A 14997-nucleotide genomic window follows, 5' to 3' on the forward strand; every position below is an offset into this window, starting at 1 on the left:
CAATGCTTGAAGAGCAGCTCAGACTCAAGTATTTCCACTTTAGCAGTCCAGGGTCTCTCTGTTACACTGCAGCTGAGCCGAAGAACTAATATTCCTATTAAAACACCTGTAAGTCTAGAATACAATTAACACTACAGTGTATAAGAGGTATGACTGTCTGCACTCTCAGACATACTGAGACAGACTTGTTACAAGTCAGAGGACGGAAAGGCTTGGGTGAAATACTACTCTCAGTTACCGAGCCATAGGACAGAGATACTCTGCAGCTATTCTGAATGGTGCAGTGGGAGTAGAATTTGGCCTGGTGTTTTCAAAGGTTAGTTAAACAAAATATGACCTTTTTCAGGCTAGGGGAACAAAAGAGGTCAGCTCATTCTCCAGAGCTACAAAAGGTCTTTCAAGGGTACCAAAGAAATAAAAATAAAAGCCATGATCACACTTCCTAGATGCGCACATAGAAACAACACTTACATGTTAAGGTATCGCCCAGTGGGAAAAACCCTGGGAGCTTCCCAGGCAATGGGAGTCCTGCCAGTAATTCACCCACTAAGGGAAAGGTGTACAGATTCAAACAATCAATTTTGTCCAAGGTCCCAGAGCAAGATAGTTGCAGAACTGGGATCTGACCCAAAGTCTCCTACCTTTCAGCATCTTGCAGTAAATAGCAGTGCTTCGTAAGGGACCTTGCAGAATTGCAGAGTCTGCTGAATCTGATTGCACTTTAATAACTCCTTGGGCAAAGGAAACCTAATGCAGCTTCCCCATTCCTTTGTAGGTAAGAGTTTATACAGGTTGTTCTCCTGCTCGCAAGGACGTTCTGGTACAAGCTGTCCATTGTGTACAAACAGATCAGTTACGCAAACTTCACCGATTTCATTCTCTGCTGCAGGTTGGAATTGCTACTCCAGTCTCTTCAAAAGAGAAAACAACTCTACTCCAATGTCTTAACCAAGCTGCAATGAGATTTACAAATCTGATCACAAAGTGCCTTGGAATCATGTGTGCAACTCTTTCCTCTTCTGCTTCTTCACACATGCATCAAGAATCTGTAGCATTTATATGGTGATGGGATAAAGCACGGATTTTCACTCTGCTACGTCAGGCCCGATGCTCAAGGCGAGACCGCTAGCAGCCAAAAATGAACTCAAAGAAGGAACTGGATCCTGAAGAGAGGCAATTGCTGTCCAATATCTCTCTTGCTTTGAAAGGAAAGTAAGTTTCTTTTCAGGCTGCAAATTATTGCCATCTCTCATTCTTTACCACAGAGGTTAGAATTTTTATTTGTTCTTTATCTTCCTCGAGGACCTCATGCTCTAGGAATGTAATATATTCCACTATAAGTGCTTTTGTCACACTCTAAACAACTTCTCATGCTTTGTGGATCATGCCTCATACTATCAGAGAGAAAAATACCTACTTGGAAGCAGAAAAGATGTTCTTTTAAAGATGTTCAAAAGGAAATAAAAATGTCATACTTGAAAGAGACAGGTGCTAGAAATCTCTCTTCCTTATATGCAATAGGAATTAACATGTTAGCATGCCCAAATATTAATGAATGTTAAAGTGTTCAGAGGAAATCTCAATTGTTCATGTTTTGATGTTTTTAAATGAAAGACATCCTTCCCTGTTCTCTTTAGATCACCATTTGTCACAGCAATTAATGAGGAAGTAATTATAATGTAGTTTGTCAGAATAATCTGACAGGCAAAGAATTATGTTCTCAATCCTAAAGGAATACATAGTTCTAGTTTTCCAACAGATTGGGTATGTGTGGGTGGCATAGCAGAGGGTATTTGCCTTTAAGCAGGATAAAAACTTTGGCACTTTATATTTCAAGCAAAAATGGACAGAGGCGTTATCTAATTCTCTAAAATATGTTACATGAAGGCATTTTATCTTAACAACGGATTAGTAAGTCTGATTTTAACACTTCCTTCATATAAAAGCTACTTCTTTTTATAGTGACTTTGAGATTTGCAGTTCAGTTGCAGTAGTTAAGTAGTCACTTGCTGTTTCTTTAAGATGGTGAGTAAACAGCTTAGTCATTCAGTCATATTTACTGAGAGAAAAATAACTGTCCTCAAAATAAATATAAACTATGAGATGAGGCATCAAAGGATGGAAAAGCAAAGAAACAAGGAAAAATAAAGACATTAAATTAAAATCCCCGCTGACATTCAGGGGGGTATGATTGTTCACTCCAATAGCAGCTATAAGAGCCCCCCATTTGTCACTGGCTTTCTTGTTTGTTTTGTATTTTTTTTTCGGATAGAAGTTGACCACAACTTTACCCAACTAACAGCATCTGCATCTCTAACAGATACAGCAGAGGATTCAGCCCACAGTATTCTTTGATACTTTTTTCCAGCACTTCCAACAGATATTGTTCTTAAAGGTGATCTTCTGAAGAAAGGTTTGATATTGTACACTTGCCATTTCGAGAATGTCTTGAAAACTAGAACTCGCTGTTCCATTTGTATGTTTATGTGACTTTGTTTATGTTTGGTTTTAGCAGACTTTATGCTTTTGTACTTGCAGCATTGAAAACCTCCATTAATTTCAATGCTACATCCATCTCACATAAAATGAAAACCAGAGACTTTTTGTGTGTTTCTGTTTCACTGATGTGATCATAGGGAAAAAAAAAAAAAGCAGCAAGGATTCTGCTATATTAGATTCTCATACTGTTGAGAAGGGAAGAAAAAAGCGACCATTCATATTTCCTACGTCAGTGAGTCCTACCAGAAAAAAACCCCAATGTCACGCCTAAAAACAGCCAAGAGCTTATCTTGCCTGTAGGTTATGCGGAACACAAGCAGGTCTTTAAGTCGAGCATATCACAAATTCTTTTTGGATTAGGAGATTCTGCCTTCAGTAACATGTTTTCATGTGGTCCTTGAAAGAGCAGGAGTATCCAACTGCACCCGTCCACAGTTTTAACAGACGTGAAACTACAAGGACTCTATTCTTCATTTTCTTATATGTTAAGGAAATTCTGAAAAGGAAGTGTCTGCTTTTCTCTTTACATGAGATCTATGCCTTCTGCACTTTGTGACTTATAAAGACTCTCTTTCAGAAACACTATTTTCTATATAGAGGTATCTTTTGAACTCTCCTCATTAACCTCATATAAATGCAATAGAGGAAGCTGGATGAAAAGGAAAACAAAATAAATTCCTTGACAGGAAGAAAAAAGGCTAATAAAAAATAAAGTGAATTGGAGCTATTCAACATATCTTTTTACTCTAAGAGCTCACTCAATTCTGCATTATAAAGTCAGCAACACAACTCTGACTTTCCCTTTGCTTTTCACACAGAAAACCTTGTTTAGTTTACTTGTGGTTTTGCAGAGGTTTTGCAAAATAATCAGTTAATCAGCAAGAAACAACGCAACGAAACTTGTCAGAGTAACAAATGCAATCCTGTGGCTCTAACAGTAAGTTCTGCCATGCTATTTGTAGCTACCTACCCGTTCCTGACTTTGCCTTTCTACATTTCTGCAATACTGTAGCTAAAATCTCATTTTTAGGTTTTGGGTTGGTTTGGTTTGGTTTATTTTGTTTTGTTGAAACTCAAGGGGTGGTGGTGACTGATGCCATTAGCAGGAATGTTTACATTATCAGTAGCACTTTAGCCAGGCTTGGCGGGAGCAATGGGACGTGAAAGCAGGACAGAGGAGCCAACCCAGAGATGAGAGGCTCTGTGTCAAGGGAAGGGACTGATGTGAGAGGAGGCCTTGGGGCAGAAAAAGCAAAGCACAGCCTGATGTGAGTATCCCTGGAGGTTTGCTGCAGTCCCGTAGCTTTGCGAGACTCCCTCTGTGGTGTCCGTGAATGTACGTTACAGTCCGTTATTTCTGTCTTCCTCTCTCTGGCTTCTCTACCCTCCTATCCTCCCCGCTTGCCCTCGCCCCTTGCTATCACCACCCACTCTTGTTTTCCTTCTTACTACCTCTCTTCTCTTAATTAATCCGGGAAAGAAAAAGGGAAGCTGTTCCTGCCAGCTTTGCTTTGCTGTCCAGCGGTGGTAGGAGTTCAAAGAACAAGGTTACTACTCCTGCACCTGCTGCTTGTTCTTTGATGCCCTGTTGCGTGAAAGTTTCCTTCAGAAGTCCAACAACGTACTAATTAACAAAGGAAAAGACAGGGAGAAACAAGCCAAAGACTGTGGGAAGAATGAGGCGAGTGACAACGGAGATGTTGTTAGAGGGAAGCAGAGGGAAGAAGCAATGACAAAGGGGGAGCTGGGAAAGAAATGCACAGAAAAAGGAGAGGGACAAACGATAAAGGAGAGGAAAATAAAGCAGGCGGCGAAAGAGAGGGAACTGGAATAAAGAGCTACAGAAAAAAGAAACGTGGCAATGATTTAAAGTCCCCTTTAGATTGCAGTACACAGTCCTTCCAGAGCAACTCTGAGGACAGCGAGTACCTCAGATCAGGTCAGAGTTGTGTGTGGCACCAGTTCTCCGCTGAACCACCAGGTGCAGCAAGCAAATTCACTGGGGAGGGCGCTCCCACCTGGAACAACAGCACAGCGCTCTTCAGGCTGGACTTGAGGCCTAACCTCTTTTATTTAAAGAGAGTAAGTGGCTTAAAACCACAATCCCTACGAGCCTGGCATGGCTCTCACCGTTCGCAGAGAAAGGACAATACACCGTGAACAGGAGAGGCGTCCCACCCTCTCGGGTCAGAGCACACCCCAGAACAGTCACAAGCAAACGCTGCGATGTGAAGGCACGGACTCCGGAGCGCGCGGCTGGTGGGGGGTCCGGCGCCTGCCAGTGAAGCGACAGCAGCGGAGGAGGAGTGACTGCTGGCGTGATACTCCTTGGAACGGAGGAGAGGCCGGTGGTAAGACCTTCTTCAGTGTGTGGTAGGACGCCAGCTACACAAAACGGGGAGTTTACTGACTGCTTCTCAGGGCGGTCCAGTACTGCTGAGACCAGTACTGAAGGTGGCAGCGCCAATGAGACCGAGAGACGCAGCAATCTCAAGATTAAGGCAGCTGATTTCTGCCTGAAAAACATGATTCTAACAGTGCCCACGTGAGATGATGAAAATGTTACTTGAACTGAATTTTTCATAGGCGGCTGCTGGCTGTGTGTGCTTTGGTTTTAGCGCCTGCCCCAGAAGTCTGATAGGCTGAAGTCCCTTGCACTCACCGCTGCAGCCAGCCGCAGCGCTTTGAGCACACCAGGTGCTGCAGAACACATGCTGAAACGTCATGGGCACCTCAGCCTAGAAACTGGGCACTTCCGCTTAACATCTGCCACAGCTCTTCACCTGTTAAAGGCGACCGCGTACAGAACAGCTGGAAACAGCAGACCACAGAACGGGTATTTGTTAGGCAAGTAATGTACACCTGATGCAATGAACTAATCGAGGGTCCCGCGGCTTTCTGTCTCCTTGTCTTATCTCAAACCCCTCAAGCGAGCTAACCAAGCTTGTCACGCCGTGCCGCACAGGGATCTCTGACCTCGGACAGGATAGCCGGCCCCTGCAGCGCCGCTACACGGGCTCAAGGGGGATGTGTAGGCAAGCCCACCCCCTCAACGTCATTTCCAAGATTTCCAGCGTGGTGCTGCACAGCATTAACTCTGATTACCTGGCTGCTACTGTGGAACAGTCATCTGAAAACAAGCAGGCTACCAAAGTCATCTGCAGAGCGAGCTGGCACACGGAAGCATGGCCTCGCTGAAACCGGTGGGTTTCCTCTTGCTTTTGCCAGTATTAAATTTGGTCCGTTTTGTCAATTTCAGGACTGTTAGACAGAAGCAATGAGTCATTCGTCCCGCTAAATCCAATTTCTATGTGTGAGACACATGCAAAACCAGTAACTAGGTAAAAAACCACGTGTAAGCATACTAGTATGAAAGCAAACTATTACTCAGGGAAATTCTGTGTTATTCTGTAGAACTCTCTTATTTGGGAAACGAAACCTGTTACAAGCGGCTCATGACAGAAATACTGTCACACTTTTCTAGTGTGACAGTAAAAGATGCTGCTTTTTTCCTTTACAGCAAAGACAGTGTCACGGACTATCTCACAACCACACTGCTTCTACCCTGGTTTTACATCGAGCAGTAAGCACCATCACATCTTTCTATACACTTTATTCCTGAGAAATACACTGCGAGGATCTTTATGAGTAATGGAGATTAAGCGGCAACGTAGTCTTTCAGAAAATAAGCTGATCAGTATATATACCGGACAGGAAAAAAGAACTGCAGGTTTCAGAGGAAAAATGATCTAACATGAGAAAGGAGCTATTGTAATTAAGATACATGGAGTAAAGTACTAGGAAAGAAAAGGAGAATGCAGAATTCTCGTCACACTCATGAAAGGCAGATTCAGCCCCAAACAGTTTCTTGACTGTTTGGGGCTGAACCCCATAACTGACATTTTCTATACGCTAAATACTGCTGCAAGTACACGATCTGCTAGTCCACTCTGTCAAATAAAACAGGTCTACTCTCCCTTTTTAAAATGTCACCCTGCTACTGCTAAATCCCATGTCAGCGTGCCTTCCCCTGTTGTCACAACAGCCGATGGCCCATCCGTTGCTAAGGCCATTAACGCTCACACTGGCATTTTCCAGCCTTTGCTTTAGGTTTTGGTTATGACAAATACCAAAACTGCAGAGAGAGAACAAGAGTCCCATTCATTTTTAGGGTTTTCTGGTTAGCTTTCATACATGTAGTCCTAAAAGGGGCCATTTCTCTGCAATTTCATTCTCTGTCTGCTCCGCACTCCATGCAAACAACAGTCTCAGCGTGGTACTTTCCATGCAGGGCTGAAAGGGTACCGGAGGGATGGCAGACCCAGACACTGGCAGCACTGAGGGACATGTGAACATTTGGCACGAGCCTTCATCTGCACAGGCCGGCTTTGGTTAGGGGCTGCTTCCCTCACATGCCCCCGAACTAAGCCAGAGGGCCCAACGGGCAACCCCTCAGCTAACAGCAGGCCCCCAACCCCCTTGTTTGCTTTCGTGGATGCCCAAAAAGAGGCTAAAACGAGAGGAAAGAAAACACCCGGCTCGAACAAACCAAAAACACCCCACGCAGGGCCCAGGCCAAGGGCCACGGCCAGGCAGGGCCCTGAGGGGAGCAGCACGCGCCCCCGCCGCCCAACCGCCGCCCGCGCGCCCCCCTCCCGCCTCACGCTGAGGCGGGCGCGCGCCCCGCCCCACCCCGCCCCGCGCGGCGGGTGGGCGGGGCGGGGGCGGGGCGGGCCCCGCGGCCGGATGTTGTTGTTGTTGTTCCTGCCCCGCCCCTCGCTCGCCCCCTCCCCCCGCGGAGGGTGACGGGCGCTTCCTCGCCCGGAGCCGCCGCCGCCGCCGCTGCCTCAGCCGCCGCCGCCCGCCCGGGCACCGGGGCGTCCCCGCCGGCCCCCTCCCTCCCGCCGGCCTCCGCGGCCGGCCCCGTCGCGTCGCCCCGGCTCCTCTCTCTCAGCGGACGCCCGGGCCCGGCCATGGCGGACTTTGACGAGATCTACGAGGAGGAGGAGGACGAGGAGCGGGCGCTGGAGGAGCAGCTCCTCAAGTATTCCCCCGACCCGGTGGTGGTGCGCGGCTCCGGCCATGTCACCGTGTAAGGGCCGCGCCGGGGCCTGCGCGGCCGGGGTGGGCGGTGGAGGCCCGGGCGGCGGGACGGGGGCGGCTGCGTGCCGGGCCTGGGGGCGGCGGTGGCCGGGGGCGCCGAGCCGGCGGCTGCACCCTGGGGCAGGTCGGGGAGGCGGGCGGGCGGAGCACCGGGCCGGCACTGCTTCCCTGCCTCCCCTCGCCCCGGCGTCCGTGGGGCTGCGAGAGGGCTCTCCTCGGCCCCGCCGGGCAGCCTGGTGCCGCCTGGGACTCGCAAGCGGGTGCAAGGCTCTGAGGAAAGAAGGCTGGCTTGGGCTGTGACTGGCAGAGGAATGTGAAGTATTTGCCCAAAGTGGTGAGCTGTCAGGAAGTGAGGTGCCTGGTGCCTGTGTTCCTGCTTATAACAGGTATGTGCCAGCACATGACCGGCTGGACCATTGCTTAGGGTTGTTTATGTGTCTGTTACCCGCTCCCATTTAACCTGTGGCCGCTAATATAGCTCTGAGGACTTTTAGGAAAGAAAAGGCATCCGTGAGTCAGATAGGTACATGTAAAATCATGTTGAGTTGTGATTGATATGTGTTGTTTCGCAGTGTTTAACGTGGGAGTGACTGTGCGTTTTGTTTTGTGAATGTTTAGTATCTGACGATCTAACAGCAAGTGACCATGAGTTGGTGTAGTACTTCTCCGTAATGTAACAGATGAGGGTATCTTTCCTTCAGTCAGTTCTGTCAAGCTCACTCTACTGAAGTGTAGTTGTTGTTAGTTATGATGTACAGTTTCAGAGGCTGAATGTCAACCTGGACACAAAACGCAGCAGTGCAAACTTTTAGTATTCACTGTTCAGTAGGACTAGGCTTGTAATAGAAGCATAAAAGTTGAAGGTATTGTGGTCTGTTGCTCTGAGTCCCATGAACTCTACTCATTTTTTTCAGGTACTGACCTGTCCAAAAATCTGGGGTTAAATTTAGAGTAGTTTTGTGGCACTTTGGTACATTACTGCTTTAATATTTGCTTGTATTAAGTGATACTAACAGCTGGGCAGTACAGTTTGCTGTCTGGTTAAAAACAGGAAGTAAGACGCGATAGACTGAGAGAGGTTTGGAGGGACGTGGATGGGCAGGAGGCTGAGGAGGCCCCGTAAAGGGACAGGAGGATGTAGCCAAAGTTGTTCAGTGTATGACTCTCTTTAGTATGAACAAAAGTTATTACCATCCAATGACTTCTCTGAAAATAAGCTGGTAGCCTTAGCCTGTTTCTGGTAAACAGAGCAAAACCACAATTGGGTAGTTTTCATATTAGCAAATGCAAAAGTATAAAGAACTGAAATGGAGGCAAACACTGGTTTCTTCTCCAATACTGGAAGGCAAGTTGTGCGAGACAAGGTCAAGGCCCGTTAGTGGAATTGTGAGGAAGCTTGTGTAGCGTGTCCGTGACTAGTAAGGGTGTTGTGGTTGAAGACGGATGGATGCCTCATTAATTGTTCATTAATGGTCGCTACCTCATTATTACTTTAAGATCTTCCTTAAAGTATTTGTTCTTTACGTTTTGCATGAGCAATGGAATATGAACATGTACCTCCAAAATTAGGCAATTGATCTTCATCTACTTTCCTTATCGTGCCAGGTGTGAACAAGTTCACTAAATAGCATCAGCCACTTTGACCTTTGTACAGCCTATAACTTTTTTTTGTCATGGATCGAGAAGCTTATTATTAAAAGTTAGATCACTGTCAGAACATTCACTGGGTGGATTTAAGGAATAGGTCAAGTCCTACGCATATAATGAATTAGTCTTGCCTGGTATAAAACCATGTATGCGTTTTGAAGGTCTGACAAAAATTATCAGCAGTTAAGCAAATACTGGATTGATCTGTCCCTGGCTCTGCAGTTTAAAGAGTTGCTGACTGCTTCTGCTGTGTGTGTATTTAAACAGAAGCTCTCTTTTCATAGTCTATTGTCATATCCTCTCTGATCTTACATAGAAGTCATAATGTTGAGTTTGAAAGATGTAATTTCCATGACTACAGATTAATGTCAGAAAGACATTTACTATTGCTTGATTTCATCCAACAGACAATGGAAGTGTGTGAGAGTCCTTTCTAAGCTGAGTAGTTAAAAGTAATTAAAAGAAAGCAGGTAAATGTTATCCAAATAAAACATATGAAGGCCTTGCCTTTCAGGGTGTGAGGCTTTTGGTTAGCACTAAGAGTTTTCATCTAAACTCACTGTTTGGAGCATGTTTTTTTTTTTTTAAACATTGTTTTTTAAATACTCAGTTAAACTGTTTTCACACCAGAAGAATTTAGATAGCTTGGTAGTCAGAGGTAATATTTGACCTGGTTTCTAATAACTTGAGGTGATCTCTTCTAATGGCAAGAAACTTGAAAGCTGAGAAAATATAGAACTTACAACTGAATTGAAAGTCCAAGGTATTTCATACCTGTTTCTAAAATTGTATTAAGGGTGGAAAGAGAGGTACGTGGTGAGTTTGAAATCGCGAAGAGAATATTTGTGATTGTGTCTGATTCTGTTTTTCAGTGACTGCCTGTGCTTTCCTGTTCCTCGACCAGTTGAGACTTACGTGCCTTGTATATACCAGACTTTATTAGCTAGTAATATTGGATTTATTAGTCTTTTGCAGTGCCAGAATGATGGAGAGCCGTTGTGATGTGCTAGTGAATGCCTTTCTGTGCTGTTTGTCATCTTAATGCATTGTGTGTTGATGCAAGATAACTGTTTGGAGGGGGAAAAAAACCTCACAAAATACATTGTCACTCAAGTCAGTTTCTTTAATATTAAACTTAAGTCTGTCTATATATTTTTGAACCTTACTCTGTCTCAAGGACATATGAATGAAAACGGCTATGTGAGAATTGTGGATGGAGAGTGTTAGGATTTGTGGAACATATATTTATTTTTTAAGCGTTGTGAACACACAGAAATAAAGAGTATGGTTGAAAGCAATGAAAAAATGGTTTAGTGTCTCCATAAGAGAGGACAAAGAGGAAGAGGATAGCGTGTGTCAGTTTTATGTGTTAGGAAGATCTGAGCTGCAAGCTGGGAAAAGGTTGCAGGTTGGCTGTGTCCTATACTGTAAAATTCCGTACGTTGAAGTTTCCGCCTCTCACCATTTCTTTCTCCACTGTACACAAGGGCAGGAACTCAGCTGAACCTTTCAAGCAGAGTCATGTTCAAGAAACACTTTTTTAGGTTCCAGGAAGGTTAAAGAAGGTATTCATGCGTGAGGTGAGCGTGGATCTGTTGAAGACATGATGTAGAATGGGAAAGGCGTAGAGCAAGCAGAGAAGAGTACGTGTCACTGAAGATGGAGTATTGTACAAAGGAAATCTAGTGCTGTATGAGGACAGCTGTCTGAGGGAATGCATCTCCAAAATACTGATTTCCAGTGTTTGATTGTAAGATGCTTTTTGCTGCTTTTTTGTCAGAGCTGTTATGTCTTTACAGTGAACGTGTAGTAGTGTTCTGTGGAGTTTCTAATATTTTAATTTCCAAATTGCAGCATGCAGTCAAGAATGATAATTCTGATATTACAGAATTACCAAAGCTTTTAATGTATGGAGTCACCCTTTTTTACTACCTGCGTATGGTGACAAAACTAACATAGAAAGCTCAGAATGATGTTGGTAGCTGGTTGAGTTAGCTTTGATGTTTCAGTTTCGCTGCCCCACCATGTATTTAACATTGCCACAAGCCTCGAGTACGGAGTCTCAGTCTCATTTGCTTATAACTTCAGGAAAATGTAACTGTATTGGTCAGAAGTCTCTGTCCCTCACTCTGCCTCAACGCGTTTGTAAATTCAGATACCTCTAGAGCTTTTCCAATAAGGTTGTCTTTGTCAGGCATGGCTTTTGCAATCTCTATGAATATTTGCTTGTGTTTGAATACTTTTGGGTCATGCATTCACAAAAAAAAGCCTTGTTTCTGTCCTGCTGATTTCCCAGCCAGTCTTCAGCATGAGACTGAGCAGGGCTTTCCCACTTAACTGAGAGCAAGGAGACTTCCTTGTGCCTTTGACTTACCTGCTCATGCCCAGAGTAAAAGGCTTCCCTAGTATTCTGGGTAGAGGGACAGCTGAAATCCTGTTTCATCTCTTGTTCAGGGGCTTAGCTTCGTTTTAGTTCTTGCAACAAGAGCTGCTTTGGACTGAATTATCCTTGTAGTTGGCCACTCCCTTATTGCTCAAATTTATATTTAATTCCATTATTCATAGTAAATCTCTTCTGGATGTTGAAGCATCAAGTACATGAAGATCATTCTTTGAAGAGACATCTCTTTAGACATCTGTCTGATTTGATGAATTATATAGTAAAGTGGTGTTACCTTTTAGTTTTGAGACTTCTGATGGCAGCTGAGTGTCTGGAGCTTGGAGTCCTTCCCCAGGCTTGGCTGCTTATGAAATGGATCCAAGGATTTTTTCAGGCTTTGGTTTCCACTTCAACCTACTGTCAATGTTAAGTAGCTTAACTGGTAGAGCATGACACTTCTTTCTGGCATTTACATAACTTTTGCCTCAGCACTTGGTTTCACTCAGGATTTTGGGGAAAGGGTGGATGGTCCTCCTGTCACTCCTGTTATGGAGTATTCAACAGGATTTTCAATGGTAGAGGTATGTTTCCAGTAAGTGTGGGTTTTCTTTGTTCCGTGTTGAAGTGGTAAACTTGCCACATATTTCTCTGGTTAGCAATTTTCATTTGTTACTTCACCAGTTTTGAGGGATTTTGTAGGAGTTGCAGAGCTACTATTCTAATTACAAATACTCAAATATGCTAGGTAACTTATGTGTAAGTAAGGTCTCCGCGGAGACCTTATTGCAGCCTTTCAATATATGAAGGAGGCTTATAAGAAAGATGGAGAAAGACTTTTTACCAGGGCCTGTAGTGACAGGACAAGGGGCAATGATTTTAAACTGGGAAAGGGTAGATTTGGGTTGGATGTAAGGAAGACGTTTTTTACAGTAAGGGTGGTGAGCCACTGGAACAGGTTGCCCAGAGAAGTTGTGGATCCCCCATTATTGGAAGTGTTCAAGGTCTGGTTGGACGGGGCTTTGAGCAACCTGATCTATTGACAGGGGGGTTGAACTAGATGATCTTTGGTCCCTTCCAAACCGAATCGTTCTACGTTTCTATGATTCTACTGCCTGTAGCCAATGATAGGGAGATGACTTGTTTACTTTTCCTTAAGACCATATGTAAAACTCACCTACAGCATCAAATTCATAAACTGTCTAGCCCAGCGTGCTGTTGCAAACTGTGGCAACAGGCATTGCTACTGATGGGTTGAATGCAAGTTGAGCTGTTCCTGGTGTCCATTCTCCTTGTGCTCTCCGGGATCTGCAGTTGTGTGAAGTGATGTATACTTCAACATCATCTTTTGTTTAGTGTCTGTTGGTAAGGGAACTTGTGTAATCTATCTTCAAATCTGTTGGCACAGTCTGCATCACTAATCTGAAGTGGGAACAAACCCAGAAGTTTGCTATTTGCAGCTTAAAGAAGCACTTTCTTTTATCTGTTTTAAACCAATCTCCAACTAGTTTCAGTGAGTGCCCTCAGTTGTGGGATTCCGTGATTAACAGTTAATCATTCACCTTATCCATTACCTTCCTGAATCTTTGCACTTTGATCATATATCCCCCTCAGCCATCTCTTTTCCAAGTTAGTGTCAGCCTTGTTAGTCTCCTAGGGCAGCTGCTTTATTCCTTTAATTGTAATAGTCTTCCTTCTCTATGCTTTCTCTTAACTCCAAGTCCTCCATGAAATGTGGATGCCAGAACCGCACCCAGTACTGAATATGTGGCTATACGAGGGTTTTATGGAGAGTCAAAATGATGCCCTCTGTGTTGTTCTTAATCACCTTCCTAGTGGTGCCCAGTATTTTATTGCTATTTCTGGTGGCTGCTGCTTGCACTGAGTTGATGTTTAAGAGAATTGTGAGTGGTGATAAAAAATCTCTCTCGTGAGCTCTAGCTGCCAAACTTTAGTTGAATGTCACATAAGCATAGTTTAGCTTTCCCAAGATTCACCACCTTTTATTTATCTACACAGAAGCTCATCTGTCACCTTTTGTCCACTGGGTTTTGTGAGGCCCTTCCACAGTAGCTCACCATAGGTACAGCACTTAACTGCCCATTTGATTACTTGGACAAAGTTCTCCATTGGCATGCAGATCATTCAGTTCAGTAAGGAAAAAAACAAAAAACAAAACAAACAAAAAAACCCAAAAAACCCCCAAACAAACAAAAAACAAAGCCCTGAAAAATACGTAGCTGCTCAATAAACATATTGTCAAAGCAAATTATGTCTTTAAAATCTTCAACTATCAAGGCTCAGGTAAGCTTTTCTGCGTACAACTGAGCAATATGTGATAGGTCTTGCTGCCAATATTCAAGTCTTGAGCAGTTTAATTTCTGATTTGTGTTGCTTGTAGTATCTGATAGTAAGACTGCTTTGGTTTATATTCAGAAGGTTATTAATTACAGCTTAAATCTTACATTGACTGCTGTTTCCCAAACTAGTAGCCAGTCATACAGTTTTATTAATGACTTTGTTAGACTGTGTTTAGAAGTTATTGCCCAGACCAGATGCCAGAAAATATTCAGATTTTCTTTGAGGTTCATCAATTCATGAACCCAACCAGCCAACTGTAAGATGGAAAACATTTTTTTTTATAGACAGGGTGGAACTTTTCTGATCTTTAGATCTTCTGAAACCCAGCATAGTCAATAATTCCAACTCATCTCAAACTGCTTCATAGTTTTACATTCATAATTGGTATGTTTCTTTCAAGTTAGTTATCATTTAAATCATGTTTTGTTAGGTAGTATTTTGTGTTCTGAAACTTATTAGTGTATTTTTTTCTGAATAAACAAGCTGATATTGATTGCATTTTTATGCTTAGAACAGTCATTTAGCACGGCCTGAGTGGAATAGCACTGGATGAGCTTTTCTTCAAGATACATCTGAACTGGTGGAGGAGGGGGGTAATTCAAACTGTGGCCTTAATGTACTTCCCCTCTCCCCTTAAGTACTTCTCTTCATTTTTCATGCTTGCCGCTATTGCTTGTAAAGATTTTGCTGAGTTTGGGGAAGAGTCAACAGTATCAATAGAACTTTAAGAAGAGACTATAGGCAAGATGGATTTCAAACTGTGTACAATGGTGTACTTTTGTCTGTTAGGATAATTTTAGGAATTACTTTTAACAACAACTATTTTTTCCTGAAATTAATGCTCTTGTGATACGAACCGTGAGAGTATTATGAGGTGCTTGTAACTTGTGGCATGGATTGGGGTTATTTATAATTTTGGTATGATCTTCATTTTGTTTTTGCAGGTTTGGACTAAGCAACAAATTTGAAGCAGAATTTCCTTCATCTTTAACTGGAAAGGTAAGTATCTG

The 14997-nt window shown here is 43.7% G+C and overlaps 1 protein-coding gene across 2 annotated transcripts in view; it reads left to right on the top strand.

The window, feature by feature from the left end:
* The first annotated feature begins 7299 nt into the window (after positions 1–7299).
* The window catches only part of CHIC2 (cysteine rich hydrophobic domain 2), a 32047-nt gene continuing 24349 nt past the window's right edge, over positions 7300–14997 (top strand). Inside the window, exons 1-2 of one of the 2 annotated variants that reach the window (XM_082315722.1) lie at positions 7300–7591; positions 14932–14986. In XM_082315722.1, the coding sequence (XP_082171848.1) occupies positions 7473–7591; positions 14932–14986 (174 nt within the window). In that variant the 5' untranslated portion in view covers positions 7300–7472. The remainder of the gene's footprint in view (positions 7592–14931; positions 14987–14997) is intronic. The other variant, XM_082315721.1, reaches the window with a different exon arrangement.

The sequence above is a fragment of the Platalea leucorodia genome, assembly GCF_965183815.1.
Source record: "Platalea leucorodia genome assembly, chromosome: 6".
In the NCBI taxonomy this organism is placed as follows: Eukaryota; Metazoa; Chordata; class Aves; order Pelecaniformes; family Threskiornithidae; genus Platalea; species Platalea leucorodia.